The sequence below is a fragment of the Notolepis coatsorum genome (genome assembly GCF_963971535.1).
Source record: "Notolepis coatsorum genome assembly, chromosome: 1".
Lineage (NCBI taxonomy): Eukaryota > Metazoa > Chordata > Actinopteri > Aulopiformes > Paralepididae > Notolepis > Notolepis coatsorum.
The window spans coordinates 193,545,083-193,564,386 of NC_140165.1; the positions used below are offsets into that span (position 1 = coordinate 193,545,083).

The 19,304-nt window shown below is 41.8% G+C and overlaps 1 protein-coding gene across 1 annotated transcript in view; it reads right to left on the reverse strand.

Annotated features, from left to right (window-relative positions):
• The window catches only part of cwf19l2 (CWF19 like cell cycle control factor 2), a gene marked incomplete at its 5' end in the record, with an annotated part of 149,647 nt that overhangs the window by 99,606 nt on the left and 30,737 nt on the right, over nucleotides 1–19,304 (reverse strand). Inside the window, 3 exons of the mRNA XM_084308552.1 lie at nucleotides 454–573; nucleotides 3,421–3,522; nucleotides 11,345–11,461. Of these exons, the coding sequence (XP_084164678.1) occupies nucleotides 454–573; nucleotides 3,421–3,522; nucleotides 11,345–11,461 (339 nt within the window). The remainder of the gene's footprint in view (nucleotides 1–453; nucleotides 574–3,420; nucleotides 3,523–11,344; nucleotides 11,462–19,304) is intronic.

Genomic DNA, 19,304 nt, shown 5'->3' on the forward strand with positions numbered 1-19,304 from the left:
GCATGGGCTTCGAATATGAAAATATAATTCGATTATGTAAAAAAAATAATAATAATAATAATATGAATATATATATTTTTGCTAAATCAACTCTGCCTCTCTTTGTTAATTACAACAAGCAATGCTGTTTGTTATTTAAGATGAGGTTGGACTCGGCACTGACAGATTTGTGTTCATTGTGCTGCTTTTATAAAGCCTCAAATGACGGCTTACAATATTTCATGGAAGCAAAGTGTTTAGTTTGTCTAAGATTTTAAAAGGTTTAAACTTTACAGCACTGACAAAGTTGAACAAAGTGCTGTACAAGTCCCACAACATAATTTTTATTTTTTTTAAATAATAAAAATAAAAAAATATTTTCGAAGCTTCGAATTAAAATCGAATCTCGGCCCAGAAGCTTCGAATTCCAAAAAAAAATATCGAAGGTCAGCCCTAGTGCACACACACACACACCTGTTGGATGGCCTCTGCCTTGGCTTTCTCCTCCTCTTTCTGTCGTTCTTTCTCTGCTCTCTTCTCAGTTGTGGAGGTCGTGCTCATCGCCAAGAAGTCAAAGGTCATCCATTCATCTCTCTGAGAAGGAGGGAGGGATAGAAGGAGGGAAAATGACACTTTCCTTGCCGTTTGAATTCTTCAGATTAACAAGACTAAACAAACTAAACTTTAAAATGTTCATATGTACTTTAGATACTATTGCTACCATGTATGTATGTATGTATGTATGTATGTATGTATGTATGTATGTATGTATGTATGTATGTATGTATGTATGTATGTATGTATGTATGTATGTATGTATGTATGTATGTATGTATGTATGTATGTAATAATAATAATAATAATAATAATAATACACTTTATTTGTATAGCACCTTTCATACAGAAAGTGTTTCACAACAGAAAAAATACATAAAATGAGCACATGAAGTGCAGACATAAAATGACAGTTTTTCACATTAGGATCTAACATCCCAACAGGCCACCTTGTTTATGGTTTGATTCGGTTTTAAATAGACAATGATAAAAAGAGTAAGATAGAATAGACAGAGTAAAATAGTGCACATAAAGTGCAGACATATAAAATCCCATTTTTTTTTACAGTGCAATAAAATAGTTCTGGATTACTGTTTAACAGTTTCAAAGTTGTCTTTACCAATTCTCTGTTTGGTATCCACAGTTTAAAACTTGACAGTCTTCCCTCTTGTTTTATGTCCACTTTGACCCTTCGAACCTCCCACTCAGGGCAAACCTCCCTCTCAGGGTGCAGTTCCCTCTCTCAGGGTGCAGTTCTAGGCCTGGGTCCTACGCAGTTTTAAAGCCTGACAGTCTTTCTTGTTTGATACCCACACAGTTTAATACCCGACAGTTTTGAACCTGTAATAGACAGAATAAAATAGTACAGTGCAATAAAATTGTAGAATATAGTAGATAGTAAAATTATGCAGCAGTGCAATAAAAAGTAAAGTAAAATTATGCAAACTGCAGTGCAATAAAATAGAATCGACAGAGTAAAATAATGTATGTGTTTCATTACATATATACATACCAATTATTTGCTTGTTCCATTCTCCATCCAATTCATCATCCATAGTAACACTATATTATCACCGACATCCTGTTGGGGTATCCCCTTTGAACTGCCCATCTGAGGTTTCTCTCCTCCACGCCATTTCTTTCTTCCTATTGCTAGGTTTTAGTGAGTTGTTCCTCATCTTCATTGGGGAAAGTCTGGGGGTGTTGCATATGTGGATTTTATGGTGTTTTTTGTTCAGGATCTATTGTGATGTTTCTTCTTGACTTGTAAAGCCCATGGGCGAAATTCCATGTGATTTCGGGCTATACAAATAAATGTGATTTGATTTGATTAAATATGAAATATAAAATAACAGCATAAAAATATGAAAATAACACAATTATTAAAAAACACACCTTACAACTATTAATAAAAAGGTAAAATTACTGGGCGGCTACGTGGCGTAGTGGGCAAGGCGCTCGCCACGAATGACGGAGACGCTGGGCTTGCCTGTTCGAGCCCAGCGCTCCACATTGCTTTCAGTTTAGCTGGTCGTTCATACTAATACACATTGGCCGTATTAGGGGGTGGGAAACTGATAGGTGGACAGCGACTCCTACAGGTCGGTTGGTGCGCCTGCGCAGTAGAATCAGGAAGTGTCGGGGGCAGCGTGAGCCTCCCACGCGTTACTCCTCGCCACTGAGAGATCGAGCTACGGAGGTGAAAAGATGCGACTGCTGTTACCTCAAGTACCGGAGGGGACTTGTGCTATGTATGACTTAGTCCACATTGCAGCCGGCTTGTGGGAGGCAAGAAACAGCGTTCGTGACAGGGGAGGGTTGAATTGGATGATACGAAATTGGGATGGGAGAAAATATAGAGAAAATGGGAGAAAAAGTGGATAAAAAAAAAAAAGTAAAATTACTGAAAGAGATATTGCTATTAGACATACCGTAGTAACCATTTGAAGTTCAAATTAATCGAATGTGGGCGGCTGGGTAGCGCAGTGGATTAAGCACTCGCCTACCACCGCAGAGACTCTGGGATCTAATCCAGCTGTCAGCGGTACCTCCGGCTTGGTCAGTCGTCCCTACTAACACAATTGGCAGTGTTAGCGAGTGGGAAGCCGGTGGGGTATGTGTCCTGGTCATTGTAAACTGCGACTCCTACTGGTCTGTCAGGCGCCTGTTCAGCAGGGAGGGGATCTGGGGGAGATAGTGTTACATTCTCCCAGTGAAACTCATCGCTCTCAGGTCAAAAGAAGCGGCTGGCGACTCCACATGTATCGGAGGAGGCATGTGGTAGTTCTACACCCTGCCCAGGCCGACAGTGGGGCAATGCGCGCAATGACCAGGAAGGGAATTGGCATAACGACTAGAAATTCACCTTAAAAAAAATAATTATTTAATGTAACATGCTAGAGGCATCTGTTACACAATGGGGCATTGAAGCTTAGCCATTTTGGTATGAAGAATTATGGTTTTTAGGTATGAAGCAATATGGTGTTTAGGTATGAAGGATTATGGTGTTTAGGTATCACGCATTATGGTGTTTTGGTATGAAGCATTATGGTGTTTAGGTATGAAGCATTATGGTGTTTATAGGTATGAAGGATTATGGTATTTAGGTATCACGCATTATGGTGTTTTGGTATGAAGCATTATGGTGTTTAGGTATGAAGGATTATGGTGTTTGGGCATTAACTATTCTGGCATTGGACATTATAGCATTTGGCAATATAAAAAAGGCTCCAAACAGTTTTTCACACATTCATTTAGTTTGACTGAGAGTAAATTAATTTGAATATGGCCACCAGTGAAATTATAAGGTAGCAGACCCTATAAGACAAGGTATTGATATTTTCACATCAACATTTCATGGTGCTGTATTGGACTTTGGGGGCTCACCTGGCCTTTGTGGGCTGGGCCGGGGCTGCTCTCGCTGGGCTGGGTCTCAGCAGGAATCTTCCAGGCTTTAGCAGGGGCCTCAACCCAATCCTCCCCAGACGCCTGAGTGAGTGAGTGAGTGAGTGAGTGAGTGAGTGAGTGAGTGAGTGAGTGAGTGAGTGAGTGAGTGAGTGAGTGAGTGAGTGAGTGAGTGAGTGAGTGAGTGAGTGAGTGAGTGAGTGAGTGAGTGAGTGAGTGAGTGAGTGAGAGAGAGAGAGAGAAATAAACAGAAAATTACTAGAGAGAAGCTCTGCACTAAAGTTACGGAACTAATCGTATCAACCCAAACCTTGATGTAGCAACATACTACAAATATAGGTCCCACCATAATGTCCCCTCCCAACCCCCTCTAAATGCTACAATTTGAATAGGAAACATGTATTCCTAATTTGTCTGCTAGTTCAGATGAAAACCAGGCTCTGTTCCTTTCCTTGAATAAAGCTGCTAGTTCAGGTGTCCAGGCTCTGTTCCTTTCTCCAAATAAAGCAGCTAGTTCAGATGAAAACCAGGCTCTGTTTTTTTCCCTGAACAAAGCTGCTAGTTCAGGTGAAAACCAGGTTATGTTCCTGAATAAAGCTGCTAGTTCAGATGAAAACCAGGCTCTGTTCCTTTCCTTGAATAAAGCTGCTAGTTCAGATGAAAACCAGGTTATGTTCCTGAATAAAGCTGCTAGTTCAGATGAAAACCAGACTCTGTTCTGTGTGTGAGTGAGTGAGTGAGTGAGTGAGTGAGTGAGTGAGTGAGTGAGTGAGTGAGTGAGTGAGTGAGTGAGTGAGTGATTTTGGTATTTATTGGTTTAAAATACAGAGAACATTTACTGTAAATACCGTAATTCCTCTAATAGTGACCGGTATTCAATTACAAACCGGGTCTCTATTAATGGCCGGGTGCGCTCTTGAGCTAAGCAATTATAAGCCGACCTCCTAATACAAGCCGGGTTGCTAATATACTGAGCTGCATACTGAGCTGCTAAGGTAAAGTTACTGGATTTCACTTTGAAAACGTTGAAATGACCAGTGACCGCCTGTAATTGCACCGTTTACTATTTCATACAGTACTTTGTTTCAATAAATGAACCCAGTACATTTTACTGGGTTCAAACTGACACAAAATGTTGATTTATTCATATCATATCATATAGAAATATAGGCCTCTCTCTTATACATGCCTCCTCCTAATAAAAGCCTGGTACCCGCTACAGTTTAAGCAAATACAAGCCCGGGTCACTATTAGAGGAATTACGGTATGCCAGTTTAGCCAGGTTGGCTAATCCTTCAAGGTTGATTGGTTATTATTCTATTATTAACACTGTGTGTGTGTGTGTGTGTGTGTGTGTGTGTGTGTGTGTGTGTGTGTGTGTGTGTGTGTGTGTGTGACGTGTGTGTGTGTGTGTGTGTGTGTGTGTGTGTGTGTGTGTGTCAAGTTCAAGTTTCTTTATTAGTTGTCATACAAAAATACAGAATACTTTTATATGAAATGCTTCTTTCTGTTTTGCTCCTGAGAGTGCGCTAGATAAAAATAGTATAAAATAAGTATAAAATAGAAGTCAAACATACGTAAACAAAAGTGTTCAATATACATAATACAATATACAATGCAGAGTAGAAAAAGAAACTGAGTTACAATACACAGTACAATGCAGAAATGGGATGATGTACAATTTAGGGTAAGGTGTAATGAAGTACGAGTTGTAGTGCAAAAGTGTCTAAAGTGGGTAAAGTGGGTGCTGCAGTGAGTTGTTTATTTAAAGTGATTGTGTGCGTGTGGATGTGTGTGCTGTGAGTGTATTTGATGGTTTGTTATATAGTGTTATTGTCATTGAGCATCCTGATGGCCTGGGGATAGAAGCTCCTTCTGAGTCTCTCTGTGCTTGCCATGAGACTCCGGTATTGCTGGCCTGACCGCAGCAGTTCAAAGAGGCAGTTGTTTGGGTGGCTGGAGTCTTTGATTATTCTCTTAGCCTTACCCATGCAACGCTTGTTGTAAATGTCTTGGAGTGGGAGTGTCACTTACTGTGTGTGTGATGTATGTGTGTGTGTGAGAGAGAGAGAGAGAGAGAGAGAGAGAGAGAGAGAGAGAGAGAGAGAGAGAGAGAGAGAGAGAGAGATAGAGAGAGAGACATAGGGGGGAGAGAGCGAGATATAGAGAGAGGGAGGGAGTCAGGGAGAGAGAGGGGGGAAGGAGAGAGAGTGAGAGAGAGGGAAGAGAACGACTGGGCTGAGCCTGTACCTGTTATGAGCTGAGGAAAGGAGGAGAAAGGGGGAGAGGAAAAGGAGAAAGAGAGAGCAGAAAAAGAGAGGAGAGAGAGTGTGTGTTTGGATGAAATACTGTACAGTTGTTATTTTGTTGTTCTCATTTGCTGTGTGAGAATTATTTTGTATTTATTAGTTTAAAATACAGAGACCATGCATATTAACACTTTCAGTGCCCAGCAGGGGGCGCACATTTAGTGCTTGAATGCCCACCATCCACTTCAATGTTAACGTTAATATCGCCTAATCTATGTTTTAAATGATGGCTGTGTCTAATCTGCCCGTCGCTTATCAATGACTCATTTCCAGTCAATATTGTCTTAGCAGATTGTTTTTTTATCGGTTCATTTCCGTTTTATAGCATTTTGAAAAGCCCTCGTTTTCAAGGGGAAAAAAAAGAGTCAGTGATAAACGCCCTGTACTGTAATATTCTAGAACGTTTTCTTTTTTTTCGGCCTATTTATGAATCGTTTTCAAATAAACGCTAGATTATCGATAGTATATGTGTACGTATGCACGCTGGTGCCGCGAGCTGAAAATCGATTATCTTAGTTCCTGATCGATCGCACAGTCAAACAGCCATATCACATATAGGGGAAAAGCTTATATCTCCGTGAAAACAGGTCTTATTATCCTAAGACTGGTAAAATAGATTCCTTACCTGAGATCAGATGGTATCCAAATGGATTATTCCAATTCCTGATCGCCATTCCAAAAATCGATCCTTTTATTGATCCAACGCGTATACTGTAAAACACATATTACACGCTGTGCTGAGGGTCTACAATGAATCATCGGCTCTGGTTACATGCTTGAGAAGTAAAATGTGGATTCCGGAGGTTTTTTTTCTCATCCATTTTCATTGAGTCCAATCCAAAAGGGTGCATTACCATCTGGGAGACGATAGGGGGCGCTTTTTTCACATCCGAGCGCCTGGTGGGGCAGGTTTAAGACTCGGTTGATTGTTAAGGAACATTTACTGTAAATATGCCAGTTTAGCAATTATTTTTTATTATTTTAATTATTATTCTATTATTAATGTTCTTACTGTGTGTGTGTGTCTCACTTACTGTGTGTGAGAGTGTGTGTGTGTGTGTGTGTGTGTGTGTGTGTGTGTGTGTGTGTGTGTGTGTGTGTGAGTGAGTGAGTGAGTGAGTGAGTGAGTGAGTGAGTGAGTGAGTGAGTGAGTGAGTGAGTGAGTGAGTGAGTGAGTGAGTGAGAGAGGAGAGTGTGTGTGTTTGGATGAAATACTGTACAGTTAAATAATGTTATTAGGAAATAATTTGCCTCCTGCGTGAACTGTGCATAGCTGAATAGACTGTATTTCAACGTTGGTCATATGGTGGTACTTGGAGAGCCAGCTACGTTCTCAGGTGGTACTTGGTGTAAACATGTTGAGAACCACTGCTTTAGACACTTTAACACACTTTATATTAATTGGTAAAGAGATTTCCACTACAATTCATACCTCATTGCACCCTGCCTACCCTAAGTTGTACCTCATCCAATTTCTGCATTGTACTGTATACTGTATTGTACTGTAACTCACTGTTACTATTTTTTTTACTCTGTATTGTATATTGTATATATGTATATTGACTGAACACTTTTTGTTTACATACTTTTGACTTTCTATTTTATACTTTTTATTAGGGATGCTCGATATTGGCTTTTTTTACCGATACCGATATTGTCCAACTCTTAATTTCCGATACCGATATCAACCGATATCAACCGATAATTTCAGGTAATTAACATTACATACTCTTGTTGTGGAATTAACACAACATTATGCATACTTTTGACAATAAATAAAATCAGAATTTGTTCTTACTTGCTTGCCTGGGTAAATAAAGGTTATAGAAATGTAAAAAAATTTAATTAAAATAAATAATTGAAAACCGATACCAATATTTTCTGATATCACATTTTAATGCTGATATCGGCCAATAATATCGGACATCCCTACTTTTTATCTATTTTTATCTAACACACTCCCAGGAGCTCATACAGAAAAAAAGCATTTCATGGAAAGGTATTCTGTATTTTACTATGACAACTAATAAAGAAACTTGAACTAAAGGAATATGAATCATGCCTTTACAAGCGTCAACGTTTAATTTATCATCTGAATTTTATGATCAAATTTAAATATTCTGAAAGCCAAGACATTGAACCTCATGCTCGAACATGTTCGTAAGTATCTTCATAAATATCTTTGTAAGAATACAAACTGAATTATAAGGAAATGATGTTCACGAGGTACAGGGATGAGGAAGGGATTTGACATTCACGGGTGTTTACACTTTTATTTAATTTCTTTCATGTTTTACATATATAGTTTTAGTTTTTTGTTTTGCATATATATATATATTTGTTTTGTAAAGTTTTAAATTAGTACACTCATTTGAGTAGTGGAAAAGGGGTAGGATTAAATAAGTGTATACTTCTTCCTACTCCTTTTCGAACATGTAAATCAGGGGTGTCAAACTCATTTTCACAGAGGGCCACATCAGCATTATGGTTGCCCTCAAAGGGCCAAAGACCGTATAAATGTTAATGTAATGTAAAATAAATGTAGCTACACATTTACATATAGTTAAACATGGTGTTTCTGTATTTATTACTTATTCAAGTTATACATATTGTATATTAATTTGCATAAATGTAAAAATATATGTTAGCTTATGTTATTTTAACAAATAATTTTAGTTTATCAGAACCCCATATTACTCCACCAATCAATGATCAAACCATTCAAGTAAATAACAAAGAAGAATATCATCAAATACAAGCTATGACATTAAGTTTGTTCAAAACCTTTTTGTCACAGTCAAGAGGGGCAGAACTAACAACTGTGAGCTGCAAAGAACACGTGGGACAGATGTAGCAGATGTTACAAAAACAAATGGCTGCACACAACCTTGCAGAGGCCATACATCCAACTAATGGAAGATAGTTTAATTAACAGATTGCAGAATGGGTACAGTACAGTACAGCTCAATACACACAATTGTTAAGGGGATGCAGACCAGAGAAAGACTTTCGACTTGTTTACATCAGGGTCCCCCATTTTTAATTCGTAATGGAATTGCTATTATGTGTCTGCATGAACACACAACTGTAACTGTACTCAAAAATAACAAAATAAGGGTTGTCTCAGTTCACAACTATATTGGTCAAGTTTTGGGTGGGACTTGTTTGCGTCCCTACAGCTTCTTATTCAATTGAGCGAGATGCTCGGTTATGTCACACAGCCAGTTTGCATCTGACAGTTCAGACAATATTTCTTCAACCCTTTGTTACCTATTCCGCCTGGATCTTTTTTGTATTTTGAGCTGTAAAATTGTCAAAGAATGTCTGAGGAGTAAGTGCTTTTGGCTTTTTTCCTTTGTTACCTCAGATGTTCAACATACATGTATGTGTAAGAATGTGTAATAACTTAAGGCTGTCAAAGTTAAAGCTTTATTAACGCATTAACCCACAATTATTTTAACACTGGTATTTTTTAACCCAATATTAATGTAAAAAAAAAAAAACTTTTTTTTTTTTTTTTTTTTTTTTTTACCTGAGCTCTTGGGGGGCCACATCAAATGACGTGGCGGGCCGGATTTGGCCCGCGGGCCGTGAGTTTGACACCTATGATGTAAATTGAGTTATGTTTTGCTTTTGTTTATTTTATTTTCATTTAATTTCTTGAGATCAATGATTTGTTTTGATTTCATATTGTTTGTATTTATTTACATGTTCGAAATAAAGATTTCAAATCAAATCAAGAACAAACTTACAAAAGATGTCCTCCAGATTCCTGAATGTGTGAAAAGGTGTTCGTAATTAACCAAGGTGTTCCTCAGCTGCGCTCCCCTGAATGAAGAACGTCACTCATTCTTAAATTGAAAGCGCATTCTCGTACACCTGAATTTGCATACATAAATTAATAAATGAATGAACATTAACCGACGATCCACTCTACTGGTTAAATTACTCACTTGTGAGTAGTACATTCGTTGATAAAGAAAAGTAATGTCCACAGCCGCTCCAGTGTAAAGCAAAGATATCCAAATGATTTATTTCTCTTCCACAGCGAAGTCTTTCTTTACAGAAGTGGTCCTAAATCTATGTTCCTAAATATTCACGTCACTACTACAAGTACTACTACAAGGTAAGAAAACTGTTTTCCCAGTCTCCAAAATCACAGCCGACTCGACACATGAAAATTCCTCCACACTGGAAAGCCGCAAATCCACTTGCTGGCTCTTTCCACAGCAAACCGGAAGGCTTGGCACCTTGGTTGAGAAATGCAGGCTTCAGTCTTGGTTGTTGAGTCCATCCGTTCAGTCCGGTTCAAGCTACACACTGCCACAGAGAGAATCGTGGGATATATATAGAGACTAGGGCTGCACGATTTTGGGAAATAATCTAATTGCGATTTTTCAGACAGATATTGCGATTACATTTGCGATTATAATAAAAAAATATATATAAGCAGCCCCACAGAGGTATATTGTAAAATGCGGCTTGCATCTGGCCTACGCGGTGGGTCTTTTCGGGACACAGAGCCTGAACAAAATGTTTACCTGGGAATCGATACCGGTACCCAACGGTACCTTTTTTTCTGTACTTTACTCTCCCTCTCTGAAGTCTAAACTTCACAACACACAATCTAAAACCCCTTACCTCCCTCTCCCAAACCGATCTTGTATCTCAATGGGACTTCCTGGTAAAAGAAATAAATAAAAAAAAGTTAAAAAAAAATTAAATAAATGCGATTTTTGCCATACAAGTATTCGTGAACTCACCAAGGTTCTAGAATGTTCTATGTTCTCGAATGGTCTATTATGACATCACAACAAACGTTCTAGAATGTTCTATGTTCTAGAATGTCTGCTATGACCACAAATGTTCTAGAATGTGTTCTAGAATGCTCTATTATGACAAATACGACGGTTCAACGACTTTATCTAAATCCAATCAATATTAAACATTCATAATACAATACCCTAAATATATAGCTTTGATCTTACATTCCACGATAAACAGCTGTTTATCGGATCGAAAATCAAGTCTTCTCCATCGGCGAGGAACCCTCCACGGCAGTCATCGACACAATTAACAAAGTCCAATATGTACTTCATTACAGTTCATTAAATCCGATGCATTGATTGCTGTTCCTGACGCCGAAAGTTTGTTCAGACCTGCGGTGAGCAGCGCAACAATAATATAAACAGAGCCATGTGTGTTATTTATTGGCGTCGCTCGAAACACAGAGGACACACCGGTGGCCAATGGAAGCACTCAGTCACAGTCTTGATTCGCATGCAAATTAAACTCCGCCCCCACGCAATGGCAAAAGTCACACACAAACAGCCTTTTTTAAACAAAGACATTTTACAATTAGAGATACTATAACTGTTAGCTTGTATAGTAAATATGTTCTTAAACATTCAAACTGTAATAACAACCGAGATGTGATCACAAGTGCTGAGTGCGGTCACATAATAACCTGGACCTGATCTGTCCTGGAGAGAACAGTACCTCTTGAAACATAGAACCTGGACCTGATCTGCCCTGGCGAGAACAGTACCTCTTGACACATATAACCTGGACCTGATCTGTCCTGGAGAGAACAGTACCTCTGAGCTGTCGCCTCCACCAGGCTCCTCTGTCTTCTTCTCCTGTCTCTTCTTCTCCTTTTTCTCCTTCTTGATCTTTTTTGACTTTTTCTTCTTCTTGGTCTTGCAGATGGTGTCCTGTGGGGTAGATAGGTAAACAGAGAAACAGATAAGAGCTCCTTCCTTTTCCTCGATTAGAACTCTAACATCCAACATTAACTCAATCCACGCCAGACCCGATGATAGTCGGGTTAACTCGCCGACGCTTGGGTGCCAAACCAGAGTATAGTCGGGTTTTCGTCGTTATTTCTTTTATTCGATATTTCCATTCATTACAGGCACACAGACATCTGGGTTAACATGGGGAATCATCCTGACAATGCCAAAGTGCAATACTGGCCGCATCCACCCGGGTGGCAGTATCGAGCACCCTTTGTAACCTTGTATCTTGGCCTGTGGGACGGCCAATGTCTCAGGTTAAATTTGTCCTTGTCGGGCAAGGCGAACGGTTCTCCCGGTTCCATTGAAGCACGTCAAATATCCCCAATCCATATGTTGTGGTGGATTATGCTGTGGAGCGAATGGACATTGGATGTACCCAGGGAACAAAATAAACTTTTTGGCTTACCAGCCAAGGTGGCAGGTAGATTAAAAAAAACTACCAGCCAGGCAGATTTTTTACCAGCCAGAAATTAGAAATAGCTTTTTAGTATATGGCCATGTGTAATTATTATTACTATTATACAGGGCTCTACGCTAACCCTTTTCCCAGGGAGCACATGTGCTCCTAAATAAAAAAATATATTAGGAGCACACAAAGAAATTTAGGAGCACAGTGAACATGTTTCAAGTAACAGAGTTTATAAACAAACTATTTATTACATGCATATTATACTGTGCGTGTGCATACTAAGGGACAAACATCTGTGCAAATAGCACATACCACCAAAATCACACATTGGCCCAAGCCTACTAGACGCAAAGGATATTGATTGTCAAGCTGCTTTGGAAAAATCTTTATACAATTATTTAATGCATTATAATTTAAACGCTATTGAATAATAGTTATACTAGCTACTGTCCATCAATATTAGGGATGCCCCGATCACATTTTTTGCCACCGATACCGATCACCGATCGTCGTGAGCCATATCGGCCGATACCGATCCGATACCGATCGTTTTTGATTAAAAATTAAATTAAATTATTTTATATAATATTTAATTTTTTATAAAATATATATATATTATATAATTAGACTTGTACTTGTATTATCTGCGAGACATCGCCACCACGCAACAAGTCAAAATGCTCGCTATCTGCAAACAGCTCCACTGTCTGTGTGTACTCGAGTAGCCTCCAGCTACGGCCAGGATTCTCCGGAGCTGCAGCTGGTCCCTATACTCGAATAGCCTCCAGCTACGGCCAGGATTCTCCGGAGCTGCAGCTGGGCCCTATTGATCACATTCAACAACATTCCCTCAGCTCGAATACGCATCGAATCAGTGTTATAAGACATTGATATCAGGAGCTATCTGTAGCTACTGCTAGCCGGCTATATAACGTTAAGACAACGCCTCAGTGAACTATTTAGTTCAATGGGACATTTCGTTTTGAACAGTGAACTAACGTGAGCTAACGTGAGCTAACGGAGGTATCAACATGCACTACTAGACTTGCTGGAGCATTTGTTGATATCAGGAGCTATCAGTAGCTAGCCGGCTACATACCGTTAGACAATGCCTAGTAAAAGTGAATAGTTGACTGGGTAATTTGGTTTAAACAGTAACGATAGCTAGGTAGCTAACATTAGCTGACGGTCGAATGCACTATAGACTCGAGCAGAGGAGTCCTCTGTGTTTACAAACTTTACACGGTGCGGGCGGGGCAAGGGAAGAGGAGGAGGAGGAGCGGCAGTTTGCAGGTCCTGTGTGTCTGAGACAGACAGCGAGTGAGTGAGATCTCCGCTTGATCGGTTTCCGCGATCTGCGAATATGACTCATTATCGGAATTCACCGATCGCATATTTATACTGATTATCGGTGGCCGATCGATCGAGGCATCCCTAGTAATTTTGTTTAAACAGTAACGATAGCTAGGTAGCTAACGTTAGCTAGCCAAAATGCTCGCTATCTGCAAACAGCTCAGCATTCAATACCATAGTCCCCTCCAAACTCATAGCCAAGCTCAGGGACCTGGGCTTGAACTATGACCTCTGCCAGTGGGTCTTGGACTTCCTGACGGGCAGACCCCAGGTGGTAAGAGCAGGCAACTGCACCTCCTCATCCATCACGCTCAACATAGGGGCCCCCCAGGGCTGTGTTCTGAGCCCCCTCCTCTACTCCCTGTACACACATGACTGCGTGGCACAGCGGAACAACAACACAATCATCAAATTTGCTGATGACACAGTAGTGGTGGGCCTGATCTCTGCCAACGACGAGAGGGCCTACCTGGAAGAGGTAGAGAATCTGTCACAGTGGTGTCAGGAGAACTGCCTCTCCCTGAACGTCAGCAAAACAAAAGAGATGATTGTGGACTTCAGGAGGTCGGGGGTCAAGGACTACAGCCCCCTCAGCATCGACGGGGCACCGGTTGAGAGAGTGAACAGTTTCAAGTACCTCGGAGCCCACATATCCGAGGACTTGACATGAACCACACACATTGACAGTGTTGTGAAGAAGGCACGACAACGCCTCTACTTCCTCAGGCGCCTAAGGAATTTCCAAGTCAGTCAGAAGATCCTTAGGAACTTCTACTCATGTACAATAGAGAGCATCCTGACTGGCAATATCACCTCCTGGTTTGGGAATAGCACTGCACAAGACCGTAGCAGACTACAAAGAGTGACACGTTCAGCCGAACGCACAATTGGAGGGGGGCTTCCCACCCTCCAGAACATTTACAACAAGCGGTGCAGGGGGAAGGCTAAGAGAATCATCAAGGACTCCAGCCACCCGAACAACTGCCTCTTTGAACTGCTGCGGTCAGGCAAGCGATACCGGAGTCTTAAGACGAGCACAGAAAGACTCAGAAGAAGCTTCTATCCCCAGGCCATCAGGCTGCTAAACGAACAATAAACACTATGCAACAACCATCAAATGCACACAGCACACACACCCACACGCACACACTCACTTAAACAAACAACACACTGCAGCACCCACTCTCCACACTTTAGATCACACAAACACACTTTATATTTATTGATAATGAATAGTGACTTGTAACACCAGAGGCGGTAACATCTTAGACCACTGTTACACGCAATTCAAGGGTGGCTACAAGGCTCATTCTGCTAGTGGCTTTGGTAAGTCTGATCACGCGGCCATCTTTCTTTCACCAAAATATAAACGAAGAATCAAGAGCACTCCTGTAGTCTCGCGAGAGGTGCAGATATGGGATGTGGAGTCGGGGGAGACGCTCCAGGCTGCGTTTGAGTGCACAGACTGGAGCGTGTTCCGCGACACAGATAACATCAATGTCTACACGGAGACAGTGCTGGACTTTGTTCGTACTTTGGTGGAAGAAACAATCCCCACTACCACAATTAGAGTTTACCCAAATCAAAAACCCTGGGTAGACAAATCCGTCCGTGAAGCTCTGAAAGCACGCACCAAAGCATACAACGACGGCCTGGTGGCAGGCAACATGAATGACCACAAGGTGGCGCGATACAACGTAAGGAGGACAGTGACAGAGGCAAAACGGCGCTACAGGGATAAAATTGAACTCCAGTTTGAACAGGCTGACTCCAGAGCTATGTGGCAGGGGCTCAAAACGATGACAGACTACAAAGGCACCTCCCTCAAACTGAACAGTGACATCTCCTTAGCAAATGACCTCAATACCTTCTATGCAAGGTTTGATGCTGGTAATAACAACACCAGCCCACAAGCCACGGCAATGGGGGGGGGGGGGGTCTGCTGCTGATGGAGACTCAGTGTTCAGGGTAACAGAGCATGAGGTGAGGCGGACCTTTAAAAAAGTGAATATCAGGAAGGCAGCAGGACCGGACGGCATCCCTGGCCGCGTCCTAAAAGTCTGTGCCGACCAACTGGCCCCGGTATTCACTGACATATTTAACCTGTCCTTAGAACAGGCTGTCATCCCCACCTGCCTGAAGAAGTCCACTATTATCCCTGTACCCAAAAAATCCAAGCCTGCTTGCCTCAACGACTACCGCCCTGTAGCTCTCACCTCCATAGCCATGAAGTGCTTTGAGAAGCTAGTAAAGGGCTACATCTGCTCCTCCCTCCCCATCAACATGGACCCCCTGCAATTTGCATACCGCCCCAACAGGTCCACGGAGGACGCCATAGCCCATGTGCTGCACACAGCAGCATCACACCTGGACAAGAGGAAGGGGAACTATGTGAGAATGCTATTCATCGACTACAGCTCGGCATTCAATACCATAGTCCCCTCCAAACTCATAGCCAAGCTCAGGGACCTGGGCTTGAACTATGACCTCTGCCAGTGGGTCTTGGACTTCCTGACGGGCAGACCCCAGGTGGTGAGAGCAGGCAACTGCACCTCCTCATCCATCACCCTCAACATAGGGGCCCCCCAGGGCTGTGTTCTGAGTCCCCTCCTCTACTCCCTGTACACACACGACTGTGTGGCTCAGCGGAGTAGCAACACAATCATCAAATTTGCTGACGACACAGTGGTGGTGGGCCTGATCTCTGCCAACGACGAGAGGGCCTACCTGGAAGAGGTCAAGGTCCTGGCGGGATGGTGCCAGGAAAACAGCCTCTCACTGAACGTCAGCAAAACAAAGGAGATGATTGTGGACTTCAGGAGGTCGGGGGTCAAGGACTACAGCCCCCTCAGCATCGACGGGGCACCGGTTGAGAGAGTCAACAGCTTTAAGTACCTCAGAGCCTACATATCCGAGGACTTGACATGGACCACACACATTGACAGTGTTGTGAAGAAGGCACGACAACGCCTCTACTTCCTCAGGCGCCTAAGGAAGTTCCAAGTCAGTCAGAAGATCCTTAAGAACTTCTACTCATGTACAATAGAGAGCATCCTGACTGGCAACATCACCTCCTGGTTTGGGAATAGCACTGCACAAGACCGAAGCAGACTACAAAGAGTGACACGTTCAGCCGAACGCACAATTGGAGGGGGGCTCCCCACCCTCCAGAACATTTACAACAAGCGGTGCAGGGGCAAGGCTAAGAGAATCATTAAAGACTCCAGTCACCCGAACAACTGCCTCTTTGAACTGCTGCGGTCAGGCAAGCGATACCGGAGTCTCAAGGCGAGCACAGAAAGACTCAGAAGAAGCTTCTATCCCCAGGCCATCAGGCTGCTCAACGAACAATGAACACTACACAACAACAACCATCAAACGCACATAGCACACACATCCACACGCACACACTCACTTTAAACAAACACACTGTAGCACCCACTCCCCACACTTTATAGCACACACTCACTTTAAACAAACACACTGTAGCACCCACTCCCCACACTTTATATATATTTTTTTTTTTATAAACAAAGTTTTTTATTCAAAGATTACATTTACATTCATATCCTGCATACAGATGTCATGTCCTTTGTTGTTTCCTTACTGAATATCCCTCCCTCCCGCCCCACCCAGAAAAATAAAAAAGACAGTACAAAAGTAAATAAATACATACAAAATAAAACAAGACAAATACAAAATGTGACATTAGGATCCACTTTAACAGCAATATGGTACTCTTAAAGGATAAGTATATTTGCTATGGATATAATGAAACATAAGTGCAACTCCAGGTCCGATACACAAGCCAGGTCATATGACCCTAAATACGTGAGGTGGGAGATTAAATAAATACACGCCTACTGTCCCCAACGACCCCAATCAACAGGTAAGCCCACTCAGTGAAAACTGTCCCCCCCCCTACATGGCACTCGACATAACTTCAGTCAGGAGGAAACGGATCTATTCTATCTACATATGAGATTAGCGGTTGCCAATGTGTGTAGAATTTATCAGCTGATCCTCGAATTGTAAATTTAATTTTTTCCAGTTTTAGGAATGACATCACATCATTCAGCCATAATCTGGATGATGGGGGAGGTTCTGCTTTCCAATGCAAGAGTATCCTCCTGCGGGCAATCAGTGAGGCAAAGGACACTACATTGTATTGTTTTTTGGTCAAGATCACATCCTCCTCGGGGATCCCAAAGATAGCAATTTGGGGGCAGGGCACTATAGTAATCTCCAGTACCTCCGAGATGGTATCAAAAAAGAACTTCCAGAATGTTATCAATTTCGAGCAGGACCAGAACATGTGGGTTAGATCCCCTGGTGACTGTGCACATCTGTTACAGTTGTCCGTCACATTGGGATATATTTTAGCCAATCTGGCATTGCACACTTTATATTTATTGATGAAGGATTGCACTACAACTCGTACACCTTACTGTAAATTGTACCTAAATTGTACCTCATCCCATTTCTGCTTTGCACTATATAGTATTGTACATTAGTACACTGCATAGTATTGTATATTATATGGTAACTCAGTTACGTCTATTCTGCATCAAACATTGTACATATGTCTATACTGAACACTGTGACCTCATTTTCTACTTCTAATTTACATGCTATACTATGTTATTTGATACTATCTTGTCTAGCACAGTCTCTGGAGCGTAACAGTAAGAAGCATTTTGTATAAAAGTATTCTGTACTTCTGTATGACAACTATTAAAGAAACTTGAACTTGAAACTTGAGCTGACGGTCGAATGCACTATAGACTCGAGCAGAGGAGTCCTCTGTGTTTACAAACTTTACACGGGTGCGGGCGGGGCAAGGGAAGAGGAGGAGGAGGAGCGGCAGTTTGCAGGTCCTGTGTGTCTGAGACAGACAGCGAGTGAGATCTCCGCTTGATCGGTTTCCGCGATCGGCGAATATGACTCATTATCGGAATTCACCGATCGCATATTTATACTGATTATAGGCCGATAACGATCGGTGGCCGATCGATCGGGGCATCCCTAATCAATATCTTCCTTTTGAATGAAATAGGTTCAGGAGATGTAGAGAGAGGGAGAGGGAGAGAGAGAGACACACACACACACACACACACACACACACACACACACACACAGAGAGAGAGAGAGAGAGAAAGAGATTCTCAGCCCCTCCTTCCCTCACTATGCCTTTGAGCGTTCCCACTTCCCAGTGATTAGCGTTAGCAGTAGTTAGCGTTAGCAGGTTAGCTTAGTTGGAGTTCTCAGTTAGCAGATAACATTACAGTAGTTAATGTTTTTAGCGCGGCGTGGGTATACAGGACTGGTGAGGATGCAAAGCATGTTAGACAATTGGAACCGCTGCTCGCAGAGTTTTCGTTGCACATAGAAGCAGACTCGAGATGAGTTGTTACAGAGCTGGTCCACGCTGCTCCGTGACTATTATGAAATGACAATTGCGCGTTGACACGCCCACTACGCAAGACGATTACTCGCACACTGTGCTCCTAAATGATTTTTCCAGTTCGCACAAATCTAGTTTTTTTTGTGGCAAATGCGAGTGAAATGCTCGCACTGTATAGCCTTGATAGAATACTCTAATATGCTCATATGCCTCCCAATTTCTTTACACGCCAGAGTGGCTTAGTAGCCTCTGTAATTTACCAGCCAAGGAGGAAATCTACACGCCATTGGTGTTTGGCGGGTGCTTATTTTGTTCCCTGGATGTACCAGATGGCGATCAAACAATTGGAATATTATTTTTGGAATACTCCCGATCACAGGTAAGCACGATCTGACGTACATTTTTGCTTGATCCTGCAATGCTTTTATACCGATCGGGCTGATAAGCGTTTTTAGTGTTCAATACGAATGCCGTTACTGACAATAAAATAATCAGAAACGACCCCCCCCCCCCCCGCCCCTTTCATGCATTCATGATGGAACATAATACCTATGATATAGATTTGATTTCGGAATACCGTACTTTTCGCACTA